The sequence below is a fragment of the Giraffa tippelskirchi genome, chromosome 11 (assembly GCF_054371585.1).
Source record: "Giraffa tippelskirchi isolate mGirTip1 chromosome 11, T2T-mGirTip1v1.2.pri, whole genome shotgun sequence".
Classification (NCBI taxonomy): domain Eukaryota; kingdom Metazoa; phylum Chordata; class Mammalia; order Artiodactyla; family Giraffidae; genus Giraffa; species Giraffa tippelskirchi.
In genome coordinates this window covers 120,854,229-120,870,417 of record NC_137285.1, presented here as the reverse complement: position 1 = coordinate 120,870,417, position 16,189 = coordinate 120,854,229, and the positions used below count along the sequence as shown (strand labels likewise).

At 40.6% G+C, this 16,189-nt stretch overlaps 1 protein-coding gene across 3 annotated transcripts; it reads left to right on the top strand.

Annotated features, from left to right (window-relative positions):
* Positions 1-14,365, top strand: LOC145525637 (tripartite motif-containing protein 5-like). Of its 3 annotated transcripts, XR_014068336.1 has the most exons (11): positions 1-204; positions 368-467; positions 566-718; positions 6,288-6,775; positions 7,343-7,438; positions 8,254-8,484; positions 10,416-10,438; positions 11,614-11,714; positions 11,997-12,023; positions 12,269-13,044; positions 13,421-14,365. XR_014068336.1 is itself a non-coding variant. In XM_081539111.1 (8 exons), exons 2-8 carry the CDS (start codon positions 6,353-6,355, stop codon positions 12,328-12,330), a joined length of 963 nt encoding a protein of 320 aa, XP_081395237.1. In that variant the 5' UTR covers positions 1-204; positions 6,288-6,352; the 3' UTR covers positions 12,331-14,365. The 3 variants fall into 3 exon arrangements, 2 of the variants coding, with proteins under 2 accessions (XP_081395237.1, XP_081395238.1); XM_081539111.1 differs by lacking the exons at positions 368-467; positions 566-718 and having other exon boundaries at positions 12,269-14,365; XM_081539112.1 differs by lacking the exons at positions 1-204; positions 368-467; positions 566-718 and adding an exon at positions 5,681-5,887 and having other exon boundaries at positions 12,269-14,365.
* The last annotated feature ends 1,824 nt before the right edge of the window (positions 14,366-16,189 follow it).

Here is a 16,189-nt window from a genome sequence, read left to right as displayed (position 1 = left end):
ACTTCCCCTCACTTTCTACCAGCAATCTTCTTAGTCGCGGACAGGCCCTTGATGTGGTGAGTGAATCCTGAACACATCAGCCCAGGTCCCGCCTTCACCTTTCTCCAAGGAATCACAACTTCTCCACTGGTGTCTGAGGATAGCTCAGTGGTTTGTAGAGGGCAGAGTTTGAGAGACACAGTAGAAAAAATTGAATCTTCTCTGGTGAGTTTTATTTGTTGTGTGGAAACTGTTCTAAAGGGGGGGAAAGCCCAACTTGCAGACTTCCTGCTGAGAGTGCTGACTGAAGATATGTCTAGGGAGGGGAACTATTACAAGAAGCGGGGTTGGAATAAAGCAAATGACTTTATTGTTTCTTTCTTGGAAGGGATGTTTATTTTTCAAGGCTAAATCTACCCACCGCTCCTTCCCATTCCGTGAGTTTGAATTCCACCTTGCTGAGGACAGTCATTTATCTGCATGACCGTGTAGGTAAATTCTCATTCCCTAGGCTTGCCTGTGCTCAGGTGTTGGATGCTATGACATCTGGCAGGCTCTGCAGCCTCTCATGAATTCTCTTGTCCAGACACAGGGAACTGCTGCACTTCCTTACATCTCTAACCTGTTCGTCCTTCTCCTTGAGCCGGATCGGCCACCCAGAACCAGCTGCTGAGAGATCAGAGGCAAGGGGAACACATGGGAAGAATTTCTAGAAGTGACTTCTGGGAGCATCTAACTTGTAATAGCAGAGATATCTAACTTTTATTTTTAAAATCCTACTTGATTTGTATTAATTATATAAAAGGATGTCAGAGAAGTATTATCATAACAACATTGTGAGACCCACATGGAAAGTAATTTAGAGGAGTCTCTATTTCCCCCCTTTCCTCTTTCCTGTAGAAGTTTCATCTGCACCCACCTTTGTCAGGCACAGGGATGACACGAGTCAAATCTTTTTCCTCACCCCAACTTCCCTTCTTCTGACCAAGTCTTATTTCGTCAAGATTGACTTTGGAGATAGTCACCTCTGCTACCTATTCTTGTCACCCTCTCAGGCACAGTCAGTGTTAGACCCTTGTCTTCTGAACTCATACAGTTCACCTCTGCCAGGCCAATTGCTACAAGGCTTTAGAATTGTTTTGTTACTTTAGTTTTTTCAGGTTTTACTTTGCTACTAGTATTGTAAGGTATTTATATTAAATAATAGTAGATGACTTCCTGGGAAATAATACCAAGCCCAATTTCACATTCCAATTCTATTTGGGAAAAGTGAAGTTTTCTCATGTAACATTCACAACTTGTGGCTATATTATGTTTAGAGAAATAGTTTAACTGTAGTCAAAAAAGAAGAACGTCATCTCTATGATCTTACTATTTTCCCTTTTATGTAAATACTGTCTTTTTATGTCCTTTATGCTTATCTTTGGTTGTTATATCTGAGGTGTTTTAAGTTTGTGTTTTCATGAGCTCCAAGTTTAAAGATCAAAGGTGAGGATCAAGCTTCTGACATCATGGGAGTCAAATGGGACTTGATCAGGCCTCTCATGTTCCCACATCCATCTTCCTGTTGCTGAGGGAAGCTTGTGTCACTGCTTAGAGAGTGGTGGGGTGTCATCCTTGAAGTATGAGGACTAGTTCTTTCATGTCTCTTGTGGATCTAGCTGCTTTGAAATTAGATCCTCGGAGCACTGCAAGGAAAATAAATTCTGCCATTTCATGTCTGAATGCACGCTCTGTGCCTCCCTTCTTTATAGGCTCTTGATGCATCTCAGCAGTAGCTGGATCTTGAATAGGATGAGAAACAATTGGAGGCCCCTCAGCATATTTTAAGCAAAGCTTTAGACATAAAATGATATAATGTCTACTCCTGACCTTGATATTCATTAACGTGTTATCTTGTGCACCTACCAAAATGTACTTAATACATCCAGACTAGTTTTACTGTCAAAAATGTGGCCTTAAAGTGAAAGGTTGCTGCTGAGCCATGAAAGACAGCAGGATTCTTGGCCTCCAGAGGACAGGAATTCAATCTGGGGCCAATGACAAATCTTGATCATTCAGAGCTTTTGTTTAACAAATTTTTATTAAAGTATAAAAGAGATAGACAAAGCTTCTGACATAGACATCAGAAGGGGGCAGAAATAATGCCCCCCTTGCTAGTTTTCAAATAGGAAAAGGAGTCCGTCAAGGCTGTATATTGTCACCCTGCTTATTTAACTTATATGCAGAGTACATCATGAGAAATGCTGGGCTGGAAGAAACACAAGCTGGAATCAAGATTGCCGGAAGAAATATAAATAACCTCAGATATGCGGATGACACCACCCTTATGGCAGAGAGTGAAGAAGAACTAAAGAGCCTCTTGATGAAGGTGAAGGAGGAGAGTGAAAAAGTTGGCTTAAAGCTCAGCGTTCAGAAAACTAAGATCATGGCATCTGGTCCCATCACTCCATGGGAAATAGATGGGGAAACAGTGGAAACAGTGTCAGACTTTATTTTTGGGGGCTCCAGAATCACTGCTGATGGTGACTGCAGCCATGAAATTAAAAGACGCTTACTCCTTGGCAGGAAGGTTATGGCCAACCTAGATAGCATATTTAAAAGCAGAGACATTACTTTGCCAACAAAAGTCCGTCTAGTCAAGGCTATGGTTTTTCCAGTGGTCATGTGTGGATGTGAGAGTTGGACGGTGAAGAAAGCTGAGCTCCGCAGAATTGATGCTTTTGAACTGTGGTGTTGGAGAAGACTCTTGAGAGTCCCTTGGACTACAAGGAGATCCAGTCAATCCATCCTAAAAGAGATCAATCCTGGGTGTTCATTGGAAGGTCTGATGTTGAAGCTGAAACTCCAATACTTTGGCCACCTCATGCGAAGAGTTGACTCATTGGAAAAGACCCTAATGCTGGGTAGGATTGGGGGCGGGAGGAGAAGGGGACGACAGAGGATGAGATGGTTGGATGGCATCACCAACTCGATGAACATGGGTTTGGGTAGACTCCGGGAGTTGGTGATGGACAGGGAGGCCTGGCGTGCTGCAGTTCATGGAGTCGCAGAGAGTCGGACACGACTGAGTGACTGAACTGAACTGAACTGCTAGTTTTAGCAAGCTGTTTTATGTCTGTTAGAAAGCTATTAATCAGATAAGAGAGATACCTCAAGGCAGAGGGAGTTTCACCAGGCCCCTCTCCCACAATATGCATTTTTGAGATAGGATGACACACCCCCCAGCCATAAAACAATTGATATGAATACTGGTTTATTGAGCTATTATCTGCCCAAGATTTGAGAAAAGAAAAAAAGTTAGTCTTAGGTGGAACCACTTTGAAGAAAGGCAAATTCCAAAGCAGATACATAATTTCATTAACATAGCTTAAGAAAAACATTTCCATAAGAAAAACACATTGGTTAGCTCAAGGTTTGAGAAAAGTTAAGTTCAGATGGAACAAGGTGTCATCATGGCAACACAGAATTTTAAGATAAATCTTATTTTAATTTTGTTTAGAGAAGGAAAAAATTGTGACGCTTGTAGTTTGTTTCCTCCTGCTGCTTATGGGAGACATAAAAAATGTCTGACACTTGCAGCCTATTTCCTCCATTTGGAGACCCCTGGCCTTCCTGCCTGTTACCTTCTCAAAAGTCTGCTGACTTTTCACTTTATTGTAATTCAGGAGGCTTCCCAGAAAAACAAAATACACACACATACACACACAACACAAAACAAACAACAACAACAATAACAAAACTTAGAGTAAGCCAATGTTACCTTTACAGGAAGAAAGATTCCAGGACGATGTGACCCCTTGTTCCCCCATATCTAGTCCAACTCCCAATCTTGTACCTTTTCTTATCTCTCACTCTCACCTGCTGCCCAGCATTTCCTTCATCACCCTGTCCCTCAAGCTATCATCATCTCTCCACTGTGCCTGCATCCTGCCTGATCTTCCCAATTCCACCCTGGGTCCATCCAACATCTCATAGCCCAAGGGCACAGCTGGTCATGGCCCTACTCCTCTCTGATGGGAAAACATTAATAACTTCTCCTGACTCTTAGAGATGGGTCCCTGAATGTTACATAATTTGGAAAGTATCATGTTTAATGTCACTGCAGCCTCTTGTGATGCAGAAAGCCTAGCGGTCTTCTGTACACCAGCCACACTGGCCTTTACAAACTCATACAAGATGATATGTCTTCCACACACAGCTCATTTCCTCTACCTGTAGGTAGAGGAAATGAGCTGTGTGTGGAAGACATATCATCTTGTACGTTTTTCCTTCTTTCTCATTCCATGTTTCCTTTATCTTCCTCAGTTTGCACTTTCACTGTTGTGTTTTCAAGCTGAAATTCTTGGATAACCCTTATTTTCTCCAATTATTTGATTTCTAAACAACATCTGCATCTTTTTGGTAATATTTTCCACATTTGTTCTTTTGTGTGTATACAAGTATATATATATGCACCTAAGGCTGAATTTTTATTTACTATTACTTTCCAGGTGAATATCAAGTTAATAGTGGTTTAAACCTTCTGTTTAGACTCATATTTCTTTTTATGGATTTTAGTGTAGTTACTAGCATATGTTGCTTATTAGTGATAATTAGTTGAATGATCTTGCCCAGTATATTGAGATTTATTTTTTTCAAGACTGACCTTTACTTCACCTGTGTTTATGTGTTTTCAGATACCTGACTTGTGTGATCGTTTGAATATACTGATACTACCTCCCTCTCTATAATCTTCTTACACACACACATCTTTGTCCTCCTATCAATATCCTTGACCTATTTCCAGACCAAGGTGAAATCACTATTTACCCACTAAGACTTCCCAGTACCTCCCAAGTGATCTGTATCTCTTCACTTCCACATCCCCACTGCATTGGGTATTAATGGAGTCCATGCATTTGCCTTTGTTTGTCTTTGATTAGCTCAGTGGGTAGGAGACAGACCCCTGAAAGAGGACCCCTAATACATTAGGTTTAGTTCCACTCTGTGTATTGAAGATATGTGATCTTTGTAAGTCACCATCTCTCTTTACATATATGATAATGGGTTTGCTCTTACCATGTACAGACACACATAGTCAAATATTGTGTCTGTGCTCAGTTGTGATCGATTCTTTGCGACCTCATGGACTCAGGCCCACCAGAGTCCTCTGTCCATAGGATTTTCCCAGCAAAATTATTGGAGTGGGTTTCCATTTTCTCCTCCAGAGGATCTTCCTGACCCAGGGATTGAACCTGAGTCCCCTGCATCTCCTGTATTGGCAGGCAGATTCTTTACCACTAAGCCACCTGGGAATCCTTGTCATATATTAAAATTATGTCATGACAATAAAGAAAATCATTATAAAAGTCCAACAAATGATGACAATGATTACACTGTGATAAGTCTTCAGAGCAGGTCTATGTGATAAGAGAACACTTGAGGAGAGTTTACTGAAGTACGAGAGACAGTCATACTGGTATTTTGATACTGAGGATATTTGGGGCATGGAAAGATGGTGGATCACATAGGGATCTTGGTGAAAAAGGTGTCAGGTTATCCTTTTGTTTAGTAAAATTAAATAATAAAAATAATTCCACAGATAAGGATGTAATTTGTCATGTGACATGAATCAAGAGTAAAGTATTTAAAATTATTATGAAATATCTTTACAGAATTGTATTGCTGCTACTGCTGCTGCTAAGTCGCTTCAGTCGTGTCCGACTCTGTGCGACCCCATAGACGGCAGCCCATCAGGCTCCACCGTCCCTAGGATTCTCCAGGCAAGAATACTGGAGTGGGTTGCCATTTCCTACTCCAGTGCATGAAAGGGAAAAGTGAAAGCGAAGTCGCTCAGTCGTGTCCGACTCTTAGCGACCCCAAGGACTGTAGCCTACCAGGCTCCTTCATCCATGGGATTTTCCAGGCAAGAGTACTGGAGTGGGGTGCCATTGCCTTCTCCGACAGAATTGTATTGGTTTCTGCCAAATATCAACATAAATCAGCTATAGATATACATATGTCCCCTCCCTCTTGAACCTCCCTCCCACCTCCCTCCCCATCCCATCCCTCTAGGTTGTCATAGAGTCCTGGTTTGAGTTCCCTGAGTCATACAGCAAATTCCCATTCAATTAAAAAAATAAATAAAAAATTTAAAAGTATTATGAAATGTCTTTTTTGCCAGGTCACCAAGCTCTTTATCTTGTATCTTCATGTTTCATTTTTGTCCCTCAATAATCTGGTCTTGGACTGTACTTGATTGATTCACAACTACTATCTTGCATTTCTATCTTTCTAACTCTGCCCCCTTTTAAACCTTCCAACAGACAGGGATCTCTGAGAAAGAGAACCCTCAGAAGTCAGGACAAGTTGGAGCATTTGAGCAGCTCTCATGGCTACAGGAATCGTGGTGAACCTACAGGAGGAGGTGACTTGCCCCATTTGCCTGGAACTTCTGACAGAGCCCCTGAGCCTTGACTGTGGCCACAGCTTCTGCCAAGCCTGCATCACTGCAAACAACATGGTGTCCATGAGTGGTCAAGACGAGGAGAGAAGGTGCCCTGTGTGCAGAATTAGTTATGAGCTTGGGAACCTGTGGCCTAATAGGCATGTGGCCAACATAGTAAAGAGGCTCAGAGAGGTCAAGTTGAGCCCAGAGGTGGAGCAAAAGAGAAATCTCTGTCTATGCCATGGAGAGAAACTCATGCTCTTCTGTGAGGAGGATAGGGAAGTCATTTGCTGGCTTTGTGAGCGGTCCCAGGAGCACCATGGTCACCACACATTCCTCATGGAAGAGGTTGCCCAAGACTATCAGGTAAGAGAGCAGAATGGAGGAAAGACAGGTCATAAAGTGCTACTTGAGGGGAAATCTCCACTTTGCGTTGGACTTTCTTTACCTGTTCACCATGGACTTGAGGCCTGTGATCTCTTTTCATCCTGTGCCCACCTTCTGATGTCTGAGGGACGTTTCTGTGAATTCCCCCAATTACAAAGTAATGATCCTACACACAGACTTTTAGTCAGAAGTAGGTGGAGATCTGATGCCCAAAGAAGCTCTCATGATGACTTCGAACAGGAAGGTAATGAGGACACTGGGTGGATTGAGGTATAAATTGTTTCCCTGCTGAAGGATCAGATTTCTTCTAGAACAAAGAGAACCAGTCTTCTTTGGAGAGAGAATGCTGACTCCTGTCTCTTGAGTCTTAAGAATACATTCCCCACCTCAGGTTTTCTCCCAGGTCATAGATTCTAATAGCTGTTCTCTACAGTTTTTGTAAAGTGGATTCTCTTTGGGACTCAGCCTCATTTCTCTCTCATTTATCCTCTACAGTAATGCTGAGAAAGCCCATAGCTTGACTCTGGTGTGGTTCTTTTCTCACAGAAGAAACTCCAGGAAGCTCTAGAGAAGCTGAGGGAAAAGCAGCTGGAAGCTGAGGAGTTGGAAGTTAAAGTCAGAGCACAGATTGCTGCCTGGAAGGTAGGAGAAGGCACTTCCTGAGGGAGTTAGAGATCTTGGACAGGACCTTGGGTGGTCACAAGTATCAGCCTTCCTCTTTGTTCCCTGACTAGTCATTTGTCTAGTCCTTTCCTTCATCCTATTCCTGATAGGGGTGGTGCTAAAAAGGGAACATATCACAAATGAACATAGATACTGGAAGGGAGGCATTTATACAGAGGGCATCTCTCATGAGGATAAAAAGGGAGTTTCATATTCCATTCCTACCATGTGTTTTTGTCCTTGACTCTTCTGAAGGAGACATTTGGCAATGGCTCATGTTTCTGTCCTGGCTTCCCTGGTAGCTCAGCTGTTAAAGAGTCTGCCTTCAATGCAGGAGACCCCGGTTTGATTCCTTGCTTGGGAAGATCCCCTGGAGAAGGGATAGGCTACCCACTCCAGTATCCCGGCCTGGAGAATTCCATGGACTGTCTAGTCCATGGGGTCACAAAGAGTTGGACACAACTGAGTGGCTTTCACTTTCACTTTCATGGTTCTGTCAGACATAATTGAGCAACTTACACCTTCTGTCCTCAGTGTTCAACCTTAGCAGAAGGTGGTGGGAGGGAGTCAAGAGTAATATAGGAAGGCACAAGCATCCTGGACAGCTATGTGAAGGTTGAGTCACAGCCAGGGGTCCCATTTGGCTGTGAGTTGTCTTCAACAATGCAGACTTGGGACTATTATTTTGAAATGTGATGTAGAGAAAAAAGAAATAGCGTATGAGCTTCCCTAATTATTGCTTCCCTCCTTTCTTTCTCTCTGTCTTCCTCTCTCTCTTTCTCATACTCCTGAAGGATCAAATACAACATGAGAGACAAAATGTCAAGGCAGTGTTTCAAAAACTGAGAAAGAACCTTAAATATGAGGAGGTGAAGGAAATGCAAAAACTGAGGAGTAAGGAGATAGTTGGTCTGCATAACCTGGCAGACTCTGAGCTTGTACTGATCCAGCAGAGCCAGCTGGTGAGAAATCTCATCTCAGATGTGGAGCATCGTTTGCGAGGGTCAACAATGGAGATGCTGCAGGTAACCCTAGGCAAGAAACCCCAGAATCTGTGATACGAACACTTGAGTTTTACTGTTCGTATAATATATAGCTTTCTATGTTTTTAGCTTCACCCTTCTTGTATCGTTGAATGTAAAATATATGTCCTGTAGATAGCAATAGTGGCTTTTCATCAGGTTAAAAAATCTGCCTTTTAATGGGGGTATTAATACAATGGCATTTAATGCAATTATTGATGTGGTTGTATTTAAATTTATCATTTTTCTATTTGCATTCTGCATGGCTAGTTTTCATTCTTCTCTTTCACTTCAACTAGCTTCTTTTGTGTTAAACAAATATCTCTGGTATAAAATATTGTTTTGTTATTTTCTAACTATATATATATTTTTTTTTTTTCATTTTTTTCCTAATAGTTGCTCTAATGATTAGAATGTTTCCTATCCCATCATGATCTACTCCTGACTAACACCAACTTCATTTCAGTAAAAATAGAAACTTCCTGTACCACTGCTTCATTTCCTTACAGCAACAACACAATGGTGCTTTTAATATTGCACCCAATCCTACAGGCTGATGCCTGCAAGCATCTGAATTTTTCAGAATAATGGGAAGAAAATTCTCTTTTCTTCTGGAGTTTATGTCAGATTTTTGTTTTCTTCATTAACTGAGAATAAAGTCAATATGAATGATAGTAGCTCAGTCATGTCTGACTCTTCGTAACCCCATTGACTATACCCCACCAGGCTCCTCTGTCCATGGAATTCTCCAGGCAAGACTACTGGAGTGAGCTGTCATTTCCTTCTCCAAAAGTCAACATAGGTGGAGTAAATAGAATTGGAGAAAGACACAGACCAGATTCTGATGACAGGATTGGAGCTTCAAAATTAAGCATTGATTAAAGTTGTAACTGAATTCACAGCATTTTCTACTTATTGCAGTTTTATTTGATTTTTGTCATATACAAGAAAAGAGCAGAAAGAATTTGTTTTTTGTTTTTTGTATGTGGACCCAGCTGTTGTACTAGTTTTTGGTAACATGGAAATAAGCCTAATATTAAAGACACCAAAATATACTGATAAATATCTGCTCAAAGAAAACAACATCTGTGATGATTAAGAAGATTAGATGGCTACAAACTGTTAAGGACTTGAACAAAACTGACTCAGTACAAACTAAAGTGCAGATAAATGCTCTAGTTTTTGAACACCGACTGAGTGCTTATTGGTAACATTATGAAAATGGGATACAAGAGAGGAGACAGTTTAGTTGATGAATAATAAGTTACATATTAGACATCCTAAATTACTGATTCTTGTGACTTATTTTTTACCAAATAGATTAATAAGCATTTAAGAGACAAAATAGAGTAAAAGTAAACATTCGGAAATCAGCTGTGCGTGTGTATGCTGAACTTAAGGGTGTGAAAGAGATCGCTGATGGTGTATAAAATGAGGCTAGAGAGACATGAAAAACACATACATTAATACATTTGTTTACTTCCAGCCTCATAAAAGCCATGTAAATAGCTTAAGGAATATTAGGATTATATATTCATCTTTGATTCTCCAAAGCCTGACTTAAAGCTTGGCAAATAATAGTATCACACTTGATACTTTTGTTGAATAAATTAAAGAACTATTAAATATTCAAATAGCCTCATGGGGCATTTTATGCCTTTGCAGAAAAGCGAATATGTTGTTTTTTTTATGTTCTTTCATCAGCACATACTAAAAGCCTCCTGCTTTTACAAGTGTCAAAGCTATTTTACCTTTGTTGAAAATGTGACAGCGTCACATGAGTCTTCTAGAATGACTGGCCTCGCTCTTGTCTTTACTTTTGCTCTCACATTGAGACCATCCTATTCCCACAATCAGGGGCTGGTGGGGATGTAATGAAGATTTCTAAGTGGGAGGACCTATTACTTCTTGACTCCTGTTTTTTTCCTCACTAGGATGTGAATGACATCATGAAAAGGTACGTATGGGAGATCAGAGATAATCCATTTATGGAATAAAAATAATTAAAGTCGCTGACTAGATTTATCTTGTGGCCAATTAGAGGAAAATAGTGGTCAAGGCAGAAAAAATGGTATATAGATTTGCCTTCAATTTCTGCTCACAAATCAAGCCTAATTTTTCCTAATAGTTAAGAATGGACCAACTTCTACGGTAGATAATTGCAGTCAGAGATTAGTCAGTAGCCATAAGAGAAATAATTCGTTGCAATAACAGACTCCTGTGACCTCAAATATTTAATTCACACTTGGTGTCCTTATGCAACTCAGGTTTCATATTTAGTAGGTGCTTGAACTACCTTGGGAGAGTCATGTCTTCTTTGTCTGCCAAGCACCCAAATTGGAGACAGCTCCTTTATATTTGAATTTTGCCTTGGGTATAGAAGAGACTTGGCCCTTCTGTATCTTTCTGATTAGATTTCCAAAATCAGACTTGAATATCAAAGTGTATTATGGCTGTGCTACAAACAATTGATCTATCTTGCCCACATACTCTAGAAGGCAGAATGGAAAGGTAGCATCCGTGTGTTTGAATTTGCACACGTACATGGTAACATCAAGATTTTTACAAACGCATGAAACTTTAACCACTGTTACTTTAGTATTCCTAATGTCCTAGTTTTCAAGGGTTTGTCATTGTTCCCGGAGAACCTGAGATCTCAGGGTATTCTGAGAGCCTCTGTACTGGGGACCAGACTTTGAAGATCTGGGGACTCTCTAGACAGTGCTCTCATACCTGGTATATCTCAAACACCTGGGAACCAGGTCCTGCTACCTAACTTTCTGACACCTCCCTGGAACACATATCTATGCAGGGACTTTTCCACAAATTAATTTTTTATGGTACCAAAATATTATTTCAAATAATTTCATATGCTTTCTAGAAGCTAGAGAGGGAGAGATTAATGATTTCACTAAAGAAGGAAGAAACTGTCCTTCTGACAGGTCAATACAGTCCCAGGTCACACAGAGGGTAACTAGTAAGGTGGACATTAGCACATTCCTTCTGGCTCCAAAATCAGGTGTCCATTCTCTCCTTTCCCAAGACAGTTCAAGTGTATCAATGGAGTGAAAGTCAGTGGTTTTAGAGGAACAAGAAGTCAGTCGTGTGGGGGTCAATCTTTTTCTTCCCTAGGAGTGAAACCTTAACCCTGAAGAAGCCAAGAACTCTCCCCAAGGGACAAAGGAGAATGTGTTCAGCTCTTGATCTGACAGACATACAGCGAGTGTATAATGGTGAGGAATGCTACCTAAGTGAGTGCCTGTGGGATTCTTGTGATGGAGGGAAAATGGGGAGGAGGCTCCAGATTCTAGATGTGGATAGAGACAGCAAAGCTCAGATACTTTGTGCTGATGATGTGGTCATATTTATGGGAAGTGACCAACAAGTGTTTGTTCATCTTCTCTTTTATCAGTTCGGTACCTCACCACAGCCCTTCCCCTAATCTGGAAAAACTAGATTTCAGAGCTGACTCCCTTGTTTATATGTAACATTATGGTTTACTATTATTATTTCAGGGCTGACAGATGTGCAACGCTACTGGGGTAAGGAAACATCACAGTGTTATCAAGCCACCCTATTTTCATCATCTTTTAGACTTTTTCATTTTCTATTAGTTCTCATATTTTAAGATGTCTATTTCCATTCCCAACACACACACACACACACACACACACACACACACACACACACACACCCTTTCCATCCAAGTTATTTTAAAGATCCCTTTTACAGTGTCACAAATAAACCTACATCATGGCCCTAATCCAACTCTGTAATTTTTCCACAGTTCACGTGTTCCTGAACCTTCTTGCTAGGACCTTGCCGTTTCTGAGAACCAGAAGCAATTGAGATATGTATGCAATCTGGAACCAAAAAATATGTATAAGAATGATGATTTTGAAGATTATGGTGTCCTGGGCTCCCCAGTTATCACATCACAGAAATATCACTGGGAGGCAGATGTGTCAGAAAAACCTTCCTGGATCCTGAGAGTATATGGTAGAAAACGGCATGGATATAAGATAAAGCTTCTGTTTGAAAACAATGGAAATTGTCACTATGTTTACTGGAGATATTAACCTAAATCTAGCTACTGGATTATAGGGTTAAAAAATATGTTCAGTTTGAATACAATGCTTTTGATGAGTCTTCTTCCTCAGATCCCTTGATCTTAATCCTCTCCCTGAGAGTTCCTCCCCATTGTATTGGTGTTTTCCTAGACTATAATACTGATGTTGTCTTATTTGTCAATGTCACAAACCAAGGAATTCTCATCTATAAATTCTCTTCATGTTCCTTTACTCGGAAAATGTTTCCATATTTCAATCCTGGGAAATGTAGTGCTCCAGTAACTCTGTGATGGCCAAACTCTTGAACTTTCTTAGATTCACACTCACTTCTTTGTATTGTCTCTTGATATATGTGCATCTAAGACACCTTTGCTTATCTACCATTCTCACTTTTTTTTCTTATTGCCCTCCCCCGTTTTGTTCAGTTTAAATGTCCTTAATTCATCAAAGGCTTCCCTGGTGAAAGTGAAAGTGAAAGTGAAGTCGCTCAGTTGTGTCCGACTCTTTGCGACCCCATGGACTGTATAGCCTACCAGGCTCCTCCATCCATGGGATTTTCCAGGCAAGAATACTGGAGTGGGGTGCCATTTCCTTCTCCAGGAGATCTTCCCCACCCAGGGATCGAACCCAGGTCTCCCACATTGTAGACGATGCTTTACCATCTGAGCCACCAGGGAAGTCTCTGGTAAATCATTGGTAAAGAATCTGCCTACCACTGAAGGAGACAGTCAATTCAGGTGGGTTCAACCCCTGGGTCGAGAAGATCCCCTGGAGGAGGAAACGGCTACCCACTCCAGTATTCTTGTTTGGGAAATCTCATGGACAGAGGAGACTGGTGGGCTACAGTTCATGGGGTCACAAAGAGTCAGACATGAGTTAGCGACTAAATAACAACAACAATTCATCAATAGGGTGTAAGATTTGTTTGTGTCATATTTTTCCCAATATCATTTTTGCATTAGGAGAAAATTGTAATTCATCATTCCCCATAGCCTAAGGAAAAATGACTGATGCCTCATAAAGAAAGAACTGTATTGAAGGGACGTCTCTGCCAAATTTTTACAATCTCATTTTCTCTGCCACTGACTGCTAAGAAGAAGGAAAACTTTTCAACAACTTTTGCATATTGTCAAAGACCTAGTTCAGTTCAGTTCAGTTCAGTCGCTCAGTCAAGTCCGACTCTTTGTGACCCCATGAACTGCAGCACGCCAGGCCTCTCTGTCCATCCCCAACTCCCGGAGTCTACCCAAACCTGTGTTCATCGAGTCGGTGATGCCATCCAACCATCTCATCCTCTGTCTTCCCCTTCTCCTCCCGCCCCCAATCCTACCCAGCATTAGGGTCTTTTCCAATGAGTCAACCCTTCACATGAGGTGGCCAAAGTATTGTAGTTTCAGTTTCAGCATCAGACCTTCCAATGAACACCCAAGATTGATCTCTTTTAGGATGGATTGATTGGATCTCCTAGTTCAGGAGTTACTAAAGAATGAGTCTCTGTTTACCCATGATATCCCTTACTCATCAAGGAATTAAGGAGAAAATATTATAAATGATATGTACTTAGAGAGGAAGTTTTGTGTCCAGAGTATTTGAGTTCAAGTCCTGTCTCTCTACACATTAGCGGTATTATCTTAAATAACATCCCTAAACACTGTGCTTATTTTCTTAAAGTAACCTTGATGTAAAAATTGCACCATACATAAGATCATTGTGAGAAGATAAATGTTACTGAATGTAAAGCATGTAAGTGTCTCAGCTTAAATATTTTATCTATTAATTAATGAAAAATAAAGCCTTGTCAGTGTCTTATTAAACAGGTTTGTGCTTTCAGGGGCATAATGTTTTGTTTTCTTTTGTTTTTTATTGATCTCTCCTTTTCCAGATCCTAGACACCTTTGTGCCTCTGTCTAGACTACTCCAACCAGCTCTCCCTGTCACAGAAAGCCATGTGTGTGTGTATGTGTGTGTGTGTGGGATTATGGTTAGAATTTCATTGTAGTTTTTGTGTTTCTACACACTGGCTCTTAGCAAATAAACTAGATTCTATGATACTCAGGATCTCATTTGTAAGAAACAAAAAGTTATACAAAGTTTACCTGATTAGTATTGTGAAAGTTAAGCAACACAATGTTGGAAACAATACCTGTAATTTCTAGCACATAAGGGAGTAGTCCCATAGGGTTTCTGTGCTTTCTTTGGTTTCCTCTCACTGTGACTGGAATCACTTTAAGAATATATGCTAGTTTACTTTCAAAATTATTTCCATTTCTATGTTTTAAGAAACAAAATGCATTGATTAAGAGATTATACTTTTCTTTCAATCTTACCTAATTTTTAAATAAATCTTTCTGTGTATGAATAGCTTTTTTCCTTTCTTTTTTGGCATTACCAAGGGATGCATGGCATCTTAGTTTCCTGAGCAGGAATCAAACCAGCACTCCCTCTACAGAGGAAATGCCGAGTCTTAACCACTGGACTGCCAGGGAAGTCTCATCTTATTTTTAAAAACTTTTCTTCAGTAAGTCTGTCTCATTGGAATTTAATTTTGATTTGTCACTGCCCAATTTTTAAAATTTATCATTCCCAATGATATGTTAAGACTCAGAAAGAAAAGTATTGTTGAAGCCTGGCTTTGAGAATTTTAAGCATTACTTTGCTAGCGTGTGAGATGAGTGCAATTGTGCGGTAATATGAGCATTCTTTGGCATTGTCTTTCTTTGGTATTGAAATGAAAACTGACCTTTTCCAGTCCTGTGGCCACTGCTGTTTTCCAAATTTGCTGACATATTGAGTGCAGCACTTTCACAGCATCATCTTTAAAGATTTGAAATAGCTCAACTGGAATTCCATCACCTCCACTAGCTTTGTTGATAGTGTTGCTTCCTAAGGCCCACTTGACTTCGCATTCAAGGATGTCTCACTCTAGGTGAATGATCACACCATCATGATTATCTGGGTCATGAAGATCTTTTTTTGTATAGTTCTTCTGTGTATTCTTGCCACCTCTTCTTAATATCTTCTGCTTCTGTTAGGTCCATGCGATCCTGAAGGTGCTCTAATTAACAGATAGAGAGAGATTAATATAGGTTTCATTCTAAGGTGGCAGAAGAGGGGATCATTGAATCTGTCATGTAGTGACCTTTAAAGAAGGGAGGTTTAAAAAAGCAAAGAACCTGGTTTGTTTCTTGAAGATACTATTTGTCCAGGCTGACTTACCCTCATCTTCCTTCTGTTCTGTAGTCTTGATGTTACAGCTTGCCAAGGTGAACCAGAAAACTCTCTTTTTCAGAGACTTGCTCTTTTCCTGCAGAAAAGTTGTAAGATGGAGCCATGTCTTCCCTCTTATAAAGTTCAAGCTCCTGGTGAGAACCAGCAGATAGGAGAGCCCTTATCTGAATTTATATGGGATGGAAAGAGATTTTAGGGACTCTGCCAAAGATAAGATTTTCTTACACCTCATCCTTTTACTCTTGTTCTGGTACCCTCTGGGAAGCTGTCCATTGCCTTCCTGATAGATTACTAGTGCTTCATCCAGCCTGATGAGATGGGCCACGTGATCAGTTGGCTACCCACCTCTGCAGCTCCTCCGTGGTAACTGTCCCTCTGGAGCTTCAGGCATAGGGAATTTCTATGAGTTC